This window comes from Melopsittacus undulatus, chromosome 11 (assembly GCF_012275295.1).
Source record: "Melopsittacus undulatus isolate bMelUnd1 chromosome 11, bMelUnd1.mat.Z, whole genome shotgun sequence".
Classification (NCBI taxonomy): Eukaryota; Metazoa; Chordata; class Aves; order Psittaciformes; family Psittaculidae; genus Melopsittacus; species Melopsittacus undulatus.
The window spans coordinates 4643962-4658790 of NC_047537.1; the positions used below are offsets into that span (position 1 = coordinate 4643962).

The 14829-nt window shown below is 38.6% G+C and overlaps 1 protein-coding gene across 1 annotated transcript in view; it reads left to right on the plus strand.

Annotated features, from left to right (window-relative positions):
* The window catches only part of MED27 (mediator complex subunit 27), an 82832-nt gene that overhangs the window by 57462 nt on the left and 10541 nt on the right, over positions 1–14829 (plus strand). Inside the window, exons 5-6 of the mRNA XM_005146254.3 lie at positions 8147–8254; positions 14576–14617. Of these exons, the coding sequence (XP_005146311.1) occupies positions 8147–8254; positions 14576–14617 (150 nt within the window). The remainder of the gene's footprint in view (positions 1–8146; positions 8255–14575; positions 14618–14829) is intronic.

Consider the following 14829-nt stretch of genomic DNA (forward strand, 5'->3'; position numbering starts at 1 on the left):
AAAGAATTGAATTCATCGGTGCAGTCTTGGAAGCTTATGTGTTTCCTCTTAAGCTGACTTTGTATTTAATGTCTGGTTTTACTTCTTTACCTTGAAACCCTTTCCATTTTCTTAGAGCATTAGAGCAGCTTCTCTTTGCATATATTAAGTACCTTCCACTTGTTGAGGGTAACAAATAGATGATGTTTTTCAAGATTCAGGCACCATTAGGAAAGAAGATCAGTTATCTTGGATGTTGACTGACAAGTAATAAGGTAGGGTGGAAGGGTGGTAACTGTAAAAGAAGCCCTTTTTACAAGCAGTAATAATTTAGTGAATTCCATGTCGCAGTTGTTCTCTAAATCAAGGACATTATGTTGCTACAAGCTAGCAGCCCCATACTGAACCAGTGGTATGCATATTTTCCTTGGATCAGAGATCAAAAAGATTGTTTTTAAAGTATTTTTGTATGTGATTGTGTGATGGGTTTATCATTTTTTCTTTTAGGCAGGTTTTCCCTCTTTCCCATCTGTCTCAGTTGATGTTGCCAATATGGCACTTTCCATCTGGCCCTGACTGCTACAAAAGCTTTTGCTGTTTTCAGCCACAAATCATTCAGTGAAAGGTGCTGCAGGATGGGCAGTGTGAAGAGCACCTCCCCCAGAAGAAGGGAGGTTTCTTAAGTACTTGTGATTTCTCACTCTGAACTTATCCCAAGTTAGATCTGGAGTTGCTCCCTTGCAGCAGCCGGTTTATCACAATACCAAAGAATTGAGATAATGCTTATTTCATTTAAAAATATTTCAAACTGTGCTGTTTGCTCTGAGTTCATTAACTCACTGTATAATCTCAACCATTTGCATCCTTGGACTGTTCCTGTCATACCTGCTGTTACTTACAGCGGTCTTTGACGCAGAGGTCTTGTTGTTACATTAAAACATCTTTAACACAATCATGCCATTTACCAGACAAAAAGAGCCTTCATCTTCAAAGGCACTGGTAAGCACTTATACATATTTTAAGAATGTACAAATGGAAGGAGATGGGAAGGAGAGGAAAGGAGCACCGGTGAGGTTCTTTGAAACTTCAGAATAGCTGGAGACTTTGCCAAAGAAATCATCTTTAGGAAAAAGACCTAATAAAGAATGTTTCATCCCTGGAGTCTACAACTTCATGTGCACATGGAAATCAATTTATGTCCTTAGCTCTAGAGGTGAGTCTTTCACTGTCTAACATTCATCCAGTGTTTCAAAAGGAATAATTAGCAGCTATGTCAAACACTCCTGGCAAGTAACCTTTGTGTTAAGCTGGGTTCTCCCTAACCAGGGTGCAGCTTTCACATAAACAAAAAGGAAAATAAACTATTCCTGAGAGTGTGAATGCTGTGTCTTGAAAGGCTCCTACCTCCTGGTCCTCTGAGATTCCTGCTTTCTCCAGACAATAAGGAGTTTTTTCATGCTTTAGATTTATACATAGCAATTGTAGCTCATTAGTGTAGATTTATGCTACACAGACCAAACACATAAATAATTGAAACCTTTCTGAGCTGTGTGAAATCCTCAGCTGATTTTAAAAGCAGTTTATCATGGCATTTCAAGGTGCTATTTAATCCCAATCTTCACTAGTGATTTTTCAATTAGTCTTTTAATCGTACTATGCATTAAAAAAAGACTAAACGTAGAATTATATCTGCTTTAATAACTGTGTAATGCAAAATTAATTTCCAGCAGCAGCAGAGGGAACTGCCAACTCCTTAAGGTTTCCATGAGATTCTGTTGGTCAAATGCCAGGAATTGTAAATAGATAAACCTCATCTTGTATGTTAAGAAAACATAACCTGATTTTTAATTAACGAAAAGTGCCTAAATTTTTACTTTATTTTAAATGATTAGTTGCATACATTATTTTTCTAATAACATAATTTGATGCTGTGATCATTATATGATTGCTTCACACACCTTTTTCCTCTTACCAAAATTCAGAGTTCTGTATATGTGAAACAATAGCTGTGTACAATTAATTCATTGATATCACAAATTATTTAGAAAACAGTAGCAATTAGCCTCACTTTTCCAGTTGATAAATATGACTTCATCAGGGTCATGCACCTACTTAGTCCTAATATAGAAACTTACTTTCTTGTCTTCATCTGGGACCTACCTTGTCTTTAAAGTCATCTCTATCCCCAGTGTTTGTAAAACTATAGAAAAGCACTCCTACAGCAAGTTACAAAAACTGGGTAAATGTTTTTGGAGATGAATGAATAATTGTAATTTGAGCTGTTCCTAAAGCATAATGACATATGTAACTAGCTGCCAATTTGAAAAATTGAATTGTTTCTGCCAACCGAAGCTCATGGCAGAAAGAATTTCTTTTTGTATTATCTATAACTTTTTGATGGTAAATTAATTTTATAAATTTATAAAATGTATATGTGGGTCTCTCATATAAAAGTTTGAAACATGTTTTTATACAGTTTTATTCATTCTCCATAAAATCAGGCACATTTGCATGTGAACTTTCAAATCTTGTTCCAAGCGTTTTAAACAGTCTGATTGTATGGAAGTGGGCTGTATTAATTACAAATAGGCTAGACATCTGTTCACTAGAACTGAATAATTTCTTGTGTCTCATTTTTGTTTATCAGTGTTTTACATAAATTTTTTATTATTTTTTGTTGTAAAAATGGATTTTGAAATGTATTATTTATCCATTCAGAATGGCCACCAAACTGATTTGTGTTCTAGAGCTCCTGATGTTGAGGAACAGGGAGGAGAGGGAGAAATCTCTGAAGTGATTTGAAACTACTGTTGATGTTGTTCTTGATTGGAAACAATTTAATTTGTTATTTTCAAAATCACTTCTTTTTCTGAAATGCTTAGCAGTTTAGGCATTCCTCCTCACCATTCCGGTGGTTCATTGGGCATCTGGTGCACAGTAGGTAATGGATACAGGTGGGTGGGTTCATGATGGGGACATAGATCTGATGATCACCTTTGGTGGCTTAGGCACCTAATTTAGGCACATAGGATGAATGTTCATTTAGGGATTTACTCTCTTGGAGACACTTGATAGGTTTTGGTGTTCAGTGGGACTACTGGGATGTTTCAGGATCTCTTGTGTGTGCCAGATAAGGAGGAATCACTTCTGAGCTCATAATGGGACTGTTGGGCCTGCGGAGGCTTCGCAGTTGGTCTCTTGAGAATCAGCATTTGAAAAGCAATAAGCCAGCGTTTGAGGTTATATACTCAGAAGAATGTAAATGCCATGTAAATTGCAAATTATTCTCTGCTTGTCTAATACCAGAATGGGAAAGATGAGGAAAAGTCTTCCCATAGATTTATATTCTATAAAATCAGACATCAGTATCATCCCTGTAGAATTCCTGGTCTGCTACAATTAAGAATGGAAAAAAGATGCAGAATCCATTTGATCATCTGTAGCAATGGACTAGTGTGACCCTTCCAAAAATGTGACTGGCCACTGGCAAAATCTGTACTTTTAATCTTTCAGCAGTACCCTATGCCAGTTTATTCACCTTACTATGGGAATATGGCATGTTACCGAGGGAGAGGATCACCAGCTCATCCTTAATATGGCAAAATCATTTAAAGCCCTTCATTTAGGTTGAGTTTTTAGAATGCACTATGGCAATTAGGTTAGGCTAATGAAAGGTAAATTCCAGCCCTGGCATGAAAAACAGAAATCCTTGTAAAGAACCCAATTAGTATGTTTGTTTATTTAGACTCTAATGGCTTAATTGCATCTTATCCTGCTATTTACAAATAGGCATCATTAAAGAATAATGAGCATGTGAGGGAAAGCACAGAATTCATACCAGCAGCAGATGAGAGACAGGAAAAAAATAGAGTTGAAAGTCTGGGGGTGCTTTTCCTTTTTTTTTTAATTCTAATAAAGAAGCCTTATTTTTCAGTATAAATAAATATGATTTCCAGGCATGTAGTGAGTACTAAAATAGATGCGCCAGCTTGTGGCTGGCTGTATAGCAAGGAACAGGCATCTGGCCTTTCGCTGATTTGATGTGCTTTTGTTTTCTAAAGTGGGTAAAGAACACATACAAACCTGTGCTCCTTTTAATCCAAGCAGGGAGATCCCTGTGTTAACTGAAAATAATGTCTGTCTTTTAGCTCTGCATTGCAGAGCGTCTGCAGCTCAAATCAGCAGCAAATTCCCTGGGATGCTGAGAGGAAATCTGCAGCTTTGGGAGTTCTTTGCAAAGTTGGAGCTTGGTGTTTTCAGCACACGTTTCCCTAATAGCAAACTTTTAAATACATTTTGAGACAGAACTTTTGTTAATGCATGTTTAAAATTGTTTATAAAAGGGCTTTTCACTTGGTATTAGTTTCAGCAAGGAGGCAGAATTAAAAGGGGGAATTTCAAGCTCTTTCCTCCAGGCAGAATTCTGCTATGTTAAATGAATTTTAATCCTTTTCACTTTGTAAACTCATTTTCACCCTGATTCTGACTTATTTGGAGAGGGACTTTCTTCTTTTCCAATCGTAAGTGTTGGTAAATGGGAACTTTTTTAGCAGTCTTAGGAGAAATTATCAAAGCCATTCTCAGTGATTATTCTGTTTCCCCCTCCCCCTTCCTTGGCATGCTCTGGTTGTCATCTGCTCCTTGAGAATTAGCTTGGTGATAGACAAAATATTTTTAAAACTGGGATATTTCAAGAAGATTTTTATTTTATATATCTTTGTCAGAAAAGCTGCATAATATTGCAGCTTTCAGTCAGCTGCCTGGCCTACCTTCTTCTGGAGCTTGCCATTTTAAGAAGCAGGGGATTTATGAATAACTTAACTGGCTGAATTTAGTATACTTTAGTTAAGAGGAAGATAGAAGATCATTGTTATTACACAGACCACAACAGAAGCTACAGAAGTGTTTAACTGGTAGCTGTTCCATTTTCAGCTTACAGAACTGTGGGGCATATTTTTTCATTCATATTAATTGAATTTTAAAGTGACCTTGTACATGTATTGATTTGAATTAAAATTTTCAACATCAAGGACAAGTTGGCATATATCCTTCAGGCAAAATATTATAAAGCCAAGCGCTGTCTTAACAGGATATCGACAGAAGAAGTTGAGATTTAATAGGAAAAGTTGGCTTAGACAGGAAATTGTTGCTTTTTTGTCATAACTAAAAGGTATCTTTTCTGTCTAATGAAGGAAGTTTCTTTCAGTTGGTACCTGTGGAAATGCAGGGACATTTCAGTGCTCTGTCAATAGGGATCATCTGGGTGAGTCCTGATTGGCAGAAAGAGAGACCTGCACTACTGGAGCTCAGAGAAGAACCACCAAATTACTTTTATACCAAAGCTATTAGTTTTGTATTACCTTCTTTCAAATGATCTGTAGGGATACACTTGCGTGATTATAGGTGTAAATTATATTCCATACATAGATCTTTTCTGCCCATGGACTTCAGTTGGCTAAGTTGAGCAGGCATTGAGAGGTGAACAAAAATGTTAGTCCTGAAAACCTGATTATTAGAGGAGAAAATAAAGTGTATCCCATTTATGGTGTACAATACTGAATGTGCTTTAACCTTAAAATAGCTATGGAGCATACTTTTGGCTTCCAAATCACACAACATCCTCTTGTCTAGTGACAGGCTGTTCATTCTTTGTACTACTAGCCTCATTCTTTCAATGCTGTTAAAATGATAAACTATAATTTCTCTGAGCTATGCTTAGTTTTACAAAATTACTGCTTCTGTCAGACTTAACTAATGATTCAGTCCTACCAAAATCATCTAAGTCCCTGTCTCTCTTCCAGCCAGTGTAAAATCTGCAGGAATCCCATGTCAAAACAGCAGCACAAGATAGGAAAGCTTTCTATTTTGGTGGCAGAACACTGTAAGAGCTAATTCAGACAACCTAGCAGTAACCCAGCAATGTTGTAATGTAGTCAGTGGTTTATTCATGCACCACAATGCCTGGGTGCCCCTACGCTGTGCAAGAGGACCCCCTTGCACTGACCTTTGGGCAAGTTGAGATCATCTGAGGATGGTTTATACAGCTTCTTACGCATGCGGAGACAGCATAACCCTGCTGGTTTTGACATTCAAGCAAGTGCATGATTTAGGCTACTGTTCTGGACCAGTCTGCAGAATTTGACCTTTGGTATTGCATGATGGATGTTAGCTGGGAACTGGGTAGCTGTGATGGATTCTGAAAGCGCAGACTGAATCACTGGAAGGGTGTGAAAACAGATGACCTGGGAAAAAGGAATGAGCTAATGCAGAAGCATTTTGAATCATCTGTGCAGGTAAATCTTGTGAGGAGATTTGAGGCCAACAATAAGTGTATGCAAGCAAGCTGGAGTGCCAAACATGGGATTTTTCAGCTTGTTATGTTGCACTGTTCACTGTGAAAAATCAGAAACATCCCACACAGGCTTCAGATCAACTTCATCCAGTGTTTTTTTTTTTTCCTACCTGGCAGCAATGTGAGGTAACTTGAATGCAGAATGTAAGGGAAGAGGAAAGAAGTGAGCATCCAGGGAAGTGTGTGAAAGCAATGGTGATGGAAGATATTATGCAGAAAGCTGGATCTGAATGTTGGTAGAGCAGCATCTTAGCGGTTTTGACAGAACTTTCTGATGCCAGTGGATGACCAGCATCCTAGATCAGGCACCTCTGGGTCTGTTTTTAACTTACTTGGTGCAGTGGTTGGTGCTGAAATATCTCCGCCAGTTTCCTTTATGTGCAGACTAACTGGGTCTTACTACAGAGTATCCTAGCAAGATATGACATTTAAACCCAAATTCACAGCACCTGCTATGGTGTTGCACGCCTGTTCAGAAAATCCCAACCTATTTTAAGAAGGCAAAAATCAGGAAAAGCTATTCATGATATGTGCATGACACAGGCCATGAAACATCAGTGTTTTTACAGTAGCTTGGGTAACTGTTCTGCTAAGTTCTGCATTGTCACCCCATTCCTACCACCATTTCCCCTCCTTCCTTTCTCCAGCACGATCCTTGCATCAGCTTGGAGATGAAATATTGGTGCCAGTTTTTCCTTCAAGGAGAGGAAAGAGTCTCATTATTCGGAGTTGATTTGCCCTTTAGTCTGTTAGTCAGCATCAGGTTGAGACTACTGGTGTTGAAACAAGGTGGCAGATAGAAGTCATTAGCAGAAGTTAAAAAGGAAAAACATGTAACAAATCAATAAAGATGCATATTGACTGATTTTTTTGGGTTTGGATTTGTCTGCTGAGGCTAGCAATGAAAACACAATTGCTGTAGCGGGTGTTCATCTATACTGAATGAAATGTTGGAACACAGACATAGAAAACGAGCTGCTGCTGGTTGGGAATTACTAAAATGAACCAATTGTTTCCTTTTTTTATCTCTTTTGTGCTTTTATGGGTGAGGAAAAGCTTTGTAATAATCTCTGTGTAACCAAACACAAAGATAGAATTATTGTTAGACATCACAACAATATTGAAGTGCAAGTTCATCTTTGAAATTTAAATCGATTTTTAGGTTAAAATACCTTCATTATTGCATTTTTGTCAGTAACGAAATTTAGGCTTATTTCTGTTGTTATTCTCTGGCTGACCCTATATGTTTTCCATGACACTGGTTTTATTCTTTACGCTTTACCACTTGCACAGGAGAAAATGAAACCTTTGAAAATGTAACATTTTTACTTTTTAGCAGTAGTTTCCTTTTAAATAATTTTACATTTTTATTGGACCTAAAATGTTTTCCATTAAACTCATGGCATGCTTTTAAAAGCTGGCACTAGAAGAGTCCAATTCTTCTTTCAAATTCTTTTTCTCTAAGAGGACTTACATTGGAGAATATCAAATGCATCGAAAATAATCACATTTGCTCATTGTTTTTGACAAGTTATTGAGTTGTGGTGTTAATAAAATTGAGAGTGTTACTTGGCAGTGTCATGTCTACACAAGGGAATACTGTGAATTGATACAGTTTTAGTTGCAAATGAATGTTTGTACTGCACTTTATAGTCTGTCTCTTCCTCATAACATGCACTGAGTTTAAGTCTTTTATTTTGGTCTGTCTATAAAATACTGAGAACTGAAATTGCATCAACTTAAGCTGTTACCTTGATGGTCTTCAGACACCATCAGCTGTCCTTTAGCTTGGTTTTGTCCTTCTGTTCTTGACAGGTTACCTTAGGAAAAGTGCTAAAAGTGATTGTGGTGATGCGGAGCCTCTTCATTGACCGGACCATAGTAAAAGGGTACAATGAAAATGTCTATACTGAAGATGGCAAGGTAGGTTATTGTATATCCAGCAACATTCAGTTCTGTTTTGACCTGGTATTTAAATGACAGAGAGCAGGAATCCTAGCACAAACTCGCTAGAAAGATAAAAATGTCAGAAGACTCTGTGGATGCTTTGCAGAATGCTCTGGTTTAAATTTATCATGCTTTGCTTGGATTTTTCATATCCAAATGTCTGATTTCTTTCTAAGCTCTGAAGCCCTTGCTTGAATTTCTAATTTATCACCTCGGACCCCAGTTGCCTCGTTAATAGTGTCTGCTGAGGAAACATTTCTTCAGTGTACCAGCACATCAATAGCCCAAGGTTCAGATTTCTCTTTTCTGAGAGCCTTTGGGAAACCTTGGGCTACTTTTATGTTCAACTTGATAGACACAGCTGTGAGCATCAGGGGTAGGTAGTCCTTAGTAATTCGCTTGTCTGTATTAGCACTTCCTGAACAGCAGCTATTAGAGCAAGTGTTACCTGTTTCCGTGAGTGATTTGTTTTATGAACAATTCACCCTGCTTGTACACTCAAATTTCTTCTGACTGCACACACTGCATATGGCTTTCTTTAGTGCATGAGGTTATGTTAACAGGACCTGACGGCATTCAGCTTAGCCTGTTTCTGTTTTCAGGGTGGAATGGTCTCTCTTACAGAGACATCCACCAGGACTCTCCTTTACCAGTACTAAATACCTCCATGTTTCACATTTTCTCTCTGGAGCTTTCTCTTCTGATTATGAAACCTATTAAAATAAAAAGTTCATTATATCAAGATGAGTATTTGGCACCCATAGGCCATGTTATAATGAGGTGAGACTTTTTTCCCTTTCAAAAGTGGTAACTGTATTTTAGCACGCAGAGGCAAGTTGTGTACTGACCCAGAGTTCAGTAGCTCTGAGTTTGAACCTCTGTTCTCTAGAAAAGGCAAGGAGCTGATCTGCTGAAGGAGATAGTACAGCTGCATCTCCCAGGTGAGACATTCTCACTTGAAGGGCTGGGGATTGGCCTAAGAAGTAGTAAAACAAAAATTGCCTCATTTTAATTTGCATTATTCAGATGTGCAGGTTTAAATACCACTTTGCCGCAGAAGCAGCTGCACTATACTCCCTGTATATTAGCATATAAATACAGACTTATAGCACCAGCCCCTCTTCACCCCAAGTTCTGCTCGGAAGTGAAATGATAGTCTGCCGAAAGAGCACTGAGAGTGCTTGATGGATTCCTGTGTCACACTTCATCTGGGTGTGCTCATTTTCTCTGATGAATCCAGCTTCCTTTGAAGCTCCCTTGAAATACAATAATGCTCTATATGCTAAAAAGCTAAGTAAAAGAATTCCTTTCTGAAACTCAGCATCTGGCATTGGGCTTATGTTTAGCTCAAGGTTAACTCTCCTGAGAACCATGTACCTTTTCTCTGTCATCACTTGCTGCAAGGGGGAAATAGGACTTGCCAAGGCCAGCTTTGGGCACAGGGCACTAACCTTTGTCTGCTGCCAGTGGGGAGCAGTTCACCTTCTCCAGAGCATCACTGCTAACACCTGGCTTGTTTTCTTGCTTTAAGCCAGTCTGTTGGGGAGTCTGTTTTCTACCAGTTCAGCTTTGTGTGTCCAAAATCTTGGCTATGTGACTGCTCCCGTGAGGATGCATGAACCTGTGACCTTTACGTGGCAGTTTGCTATTCCTTTGGGCCGTCCCAGGGCTTTTACAAACCTGAAGGTCTGCGTTTCAGGTATAAATAGGAATATTTCCTTTGACTTAAGTAGAATTGGAGTTGCAACCACTTAAATCATGAGTAAATTTGGCTTGGGAGGTTGAATAACTGCGTAGCTTGCTAGTTTTGCCAACAGGAGCGCATATTGACAAACAGTGAGCTCCCTCTTTTTTCACTAATTAACTGTACTGGTAATTGGAAAATTAAGAATAAGATTGTGCTCTTGCAATGATCCTCCTTCCTTACTGTGCCTGCTGGGAATGAGCAATCACAGTCAATTGCAAACATAGTCCATTCCAATTCTTTCCCTGTCACAACAGGTGCTGCTGGGAAAGTGCTCCAGTGAGCTTTTCACTTTTCAAGGTTTCTAGCCTGATAGAAGGGGAGAATGCACTAGCATTCAGAAGAGACACAAAAGGGTATGAGAAAAAGAGATCACCACTATCATCTTTATTAAATAACAAAAATACAGAGAACCCTCAGGATCACAGTAGGAGATGATCATTTTTCCAGTGAGCAGTTCACACAGTAAATCAGCAATGATTTGGGGGTTATGTATTCCTAGGAAGCATTTAATATTTGTAAACAGCAGCAAGAAGATTAAGTAGGGGTGGTATCATACAATATAGCAGTCTTGAAGGTCCTGTCTTTTCTGTAAGCCATGCTGAAGAAGGGACACTGAGTTAAGGCATTGTGCTTCTTTTCATTTAAATAGCTGAATGCAGGTCTGTTGAGTCATCCTCCAAACTGCACCAGGCAGAAGGTACCTTAAGTAACGAAAGTAAAATTCAATAAGGGTGGGTGTTCTTTAAGTAGAGCGGGGTTAGGGGCAACAAAATGTATTCAGCAGTATTCAGTGAAAGAAGAGGTGGCTGTCATCAGGGGACTGAATGATCACTCTGATAGTAAGTGAAAAATGGACTGTGCACAGAAGAGGCCAACAATTTGCTTGCAGATCAGGGGAGTCATCATTTATCTCTGAAAGTACAACTCTTCCAGCAGATTTTGGGAAGAAAAAGGGAAGAGAGGAATGCCAACAGCAGAGGTGTTGATAAGTTTCTGGTCCATTAGTCAGGCAAGTCTAAAAAAAGAACCAGATAGGGGTGTTTCTTGTAGTTGTGGAGTTGTGTAGCTAGCAGTTACGCAGGAAAGCTGACATTGCACTATCCAGGTTGCTGTAGCTTGCTGCGTGCTTGTACATTGTGCTATGTAGGTTGACAGGTACTTCCATGAAAGCTTCACATGGTTTCTGCTTTACTGAAGTCGAGTTAAATTGGGTACTCCCTCTTACAGATTTAGATACTTTGAAAATGAGGGTGAAAAAAAATAGAAGTCTTAAGCTTTCAGTGAATAAAATAAGAAACTACATTCTGGGGTTTATTTTCAAGCTTTGCTTATCCAGACGAAGAATCGTTGCATTTCTGAAGTGCACCATGTACTTCTCTCCTGAATTATTCATAAACCCTGCAGAATATGTCTTTGCCAAGTTGCCAGCTGCATAACTTAGACATTTTTGGTGACACTTTGCAAAAACAATAGGTGAGACCTGGCAGCCTGTGACACATTGTAGGTTCTCTACGCTGATCACTCTGCAGTCTCTTGCTTACTGTACTAGCCCATTGTGTCCGCCACACACTGATGCATTGTAATTAGCCTCATGGTTCTAGTGATGGTGCCGTGCCACTCTTCATCTCAATCTTTGGCATGCTCATTTTGCACTGGAATTTAACAATGGATATTAATTAATTACTAGTATTGTCCCAGTTCCTGAATAAATGAAGCCATGCAGCTCACCTTTGCAAGGCAAGCTTATTGTCAGCTGAGCCATTAGTAGCTCTGGTCTGTCAATAAAAACATATCATGGTTTTTTGGCATAATAATACCCTGCTTTTCTTTGGATGAAGAGACCAAGAACCACCTTAGCAGGGCATATTTGGAGTGGGTACTTAACATCAGTGCCTAGCCAGGTTCCTACTTCTGCATCCATGAGGCTTAACTGAAGAAACATAAGGGTCTCTGTTGAATTATCATGTTAAGGAACTTGGGTTATGTTAATGCTATGGCTTCATTAATTACCCCATATCAATAAGAAAAGGCAGCTTTTAGCCTCCTAGCGTAAGAGAGGAAAAGAAATAGTAGTATCAAAGGAAAGCTTCAAAGACGGGCAGAGCTGTCTCTTGGGTAATTTCTGATCCCTGCATTCTTTCCACTTCAAAGCTGGATGTGTGTGTGTTTGGGTGAAGGGGGGTTGAATCCGATTTCTCTAATAAGTGTTGGCACTGGACCTGTTTGATATTAGATGCAGGGAACATTCTGATTTGTTATCGCCTTTGAAATCGTTCAGACGACCTTCAGAAAATGGCCTCTTGTTACTTATGCTGGGGGTGGGTTGGGAGAGTGGGGCACTGGGAAAGAAAGCCCCAGTTTAATTCACATGCAGAGGATGCCCTGAAATTGTGCTTTCAGCAGTTTTTTAGTTACAAATGTGTGTCTTGATTGAAAGTGAAAAGTTGAAGAATAATAGACCTATAACGATGCATTCTTTAATCTGCCTCTGCCTTAATCCTGGGTTTCAGGGGGAAAGGTGGGCAGTCATTTAGGATGTATGCATGTGGCTGGGGGTTGGTTGCTTTTTCTTCTTTTTTAACTTGGATAACATCATGTCTGTGAGACAGACATTCATTATTTTTTCAGCTTTTCAATCTTTGCTAGATAATGAACATTCAGAACCTGCTGGACTCATCTTAATGCAGCATCTGAAGCGGACTTTTTCTGAGTCTTAACTAGAGAAGATCACATACTTGGTTTGATCACTAGAGATTAGCAAAACCATATATACATTCCAATTATAGCAAATCTGTCTGCAGTCACAGAAAACTTTAAGTTACATGAAACAGTTTTTAAAAAAACATGCATTAATTATTTTTATTTGCAAATGTAGACTTTTCTAATATGGAAATGCAATGCTTCCATCCCAACAGGCACAGCTCTGTTATTATAGTGTAACTTAAGCTCAGGTTCAAAAGCCAGGCTGAAGCGCTGCTTGTTAGACTCAAGTGTGAGTGGTGTTGGTGTTTATACAGGTTCTTGATCATACCCTAAGAGCTAGTAAATGTAAAAAGGTTTGCAGGTACATGCCTTGGGGTACTTCTGTCTTCATCTAACTTGAAAGAGGCATTGAGACATCAGCTGCTTATTGTCTCCAGGCAAGGTCAGTGGTACTAAGCCAGAAAACATCTATCCTGAAATCATTTTTTGTCTTCAACATCACCTCCTGTTTAGGCTGAGGACTGGTAATTCACAAGTCACTTCTAAACCAGTATTTAGAAGTGGGCCACTAAACAGTGCTACTCTTAAAAGAATGGGAACTCTCAGCATTCTGAACATTTTCAGCAACGTAAATTAATTACTTGGGTTCAGAATCCATCCCTCTCTCCTCTTTCACCCCTCACTAATGTGTTTTATTCACTTCATATGATTTCCTCTATTTCAGACTCTTTTTAGGCCTTTAAAAAAGACTTTTAATTTCAGCTGGGACTTACGGGCATATAAGACAGAATTAAAATAATGAGTTGTACCTTATAGTAAAGGAGATAAACCCCCATTGTGGGAAAACATGTGCCCAGCCACGTTGTGAAGCACTACAGGAGCTATTCCTGCTTCACAAATTCATAAATTCACTTATAAGTTTATCTTCTTTTGCCTAGACAGGTTCCTCTGGTTAATGCTGTATCAGACACCTTACCTGTGACAATACGGAGTTGTTGAGTACAGTGGGATCTGTAGGGAAAACAATGATTTGCAAGTCTGGGATTGACAGAAGTTCCTCTTGATTTTCCCTGCTGCTTTTCCTTGACAGAGTACAAGATATTCCATGGGGCTGGGCTAGAAGAGCATTAACATGTCAGTTGAAGTTGTTTAACATGTGAGCCATTTAGTTGTTTAACAAGGACAGCCTTACCTTCTGCTTTCCAGGGCTAAAAAACCTTACTTAGTTTTAGTCCTTTTAGTTTGTATATAGTTGAACACTTTTAAGTCATGGATGTGTACAGTTGTCTACAACCTTAAATCTGTTTTATTGTGATTTTTGTCTGCAAATGTAAATGATGTTTCCTAAGGGATGTTTTACTTAGCCCCAGTAGACCAGTGCTTTGGCTTAATTCAGCTAAACGTTCTTTGTGTCTTTTGTAACTGAATCACTTATTCAGACACAAGACAAGCATAAACTGAGTAAAAATGCCCTCATTTTAGAAACAGACTGAAGCTGATGGATATTTGCATAGCTCAGCCACGGCCCCGTACAAATGAAGATTTTGCTGTTTTTAAAGAGAGCACATTAATTCAACAGGTCTTGTATAGATCATTTTAATTGAAACTGGGATGAGCCGTGTTCATTCTTCATTGCAATACAAAGGAAATCTTGTATTGTTAATTCCCTTTCTTGGATTGCAACAGGTAAAGGCAGTGGGCCAAAACAGTGAACTAAGAAATATGTCTCCATAAATCTTTTACCTGCTCTTTTAATTTCAATAGCTGCTTAGCTTCTTTTTCTCCATAAAGCTTCTTCTTTACGTGTGGTAATATATAACTCTTCTTTTTTTTCTTTCCTGCTATAGCTTGACATATGGTCTAAATCCAACTATCAAGTTTTTCAGAAGGTAAGGCACATAATTTATCTCTACATAATGCATATGAGAAATATGCAGAGTTTATTTTAAATATCTAGGCCCTTATGTAAAAAAACTCAGGAGTTATTCCATTGTCACCATAACTTGCAAATAACAAACAATAATTTGTAATAGTGGAAAACTGTAAATAGAAAAGGAGATCACTTCTACTGCTATTTAATTTGGATTTATTTCCCATCACA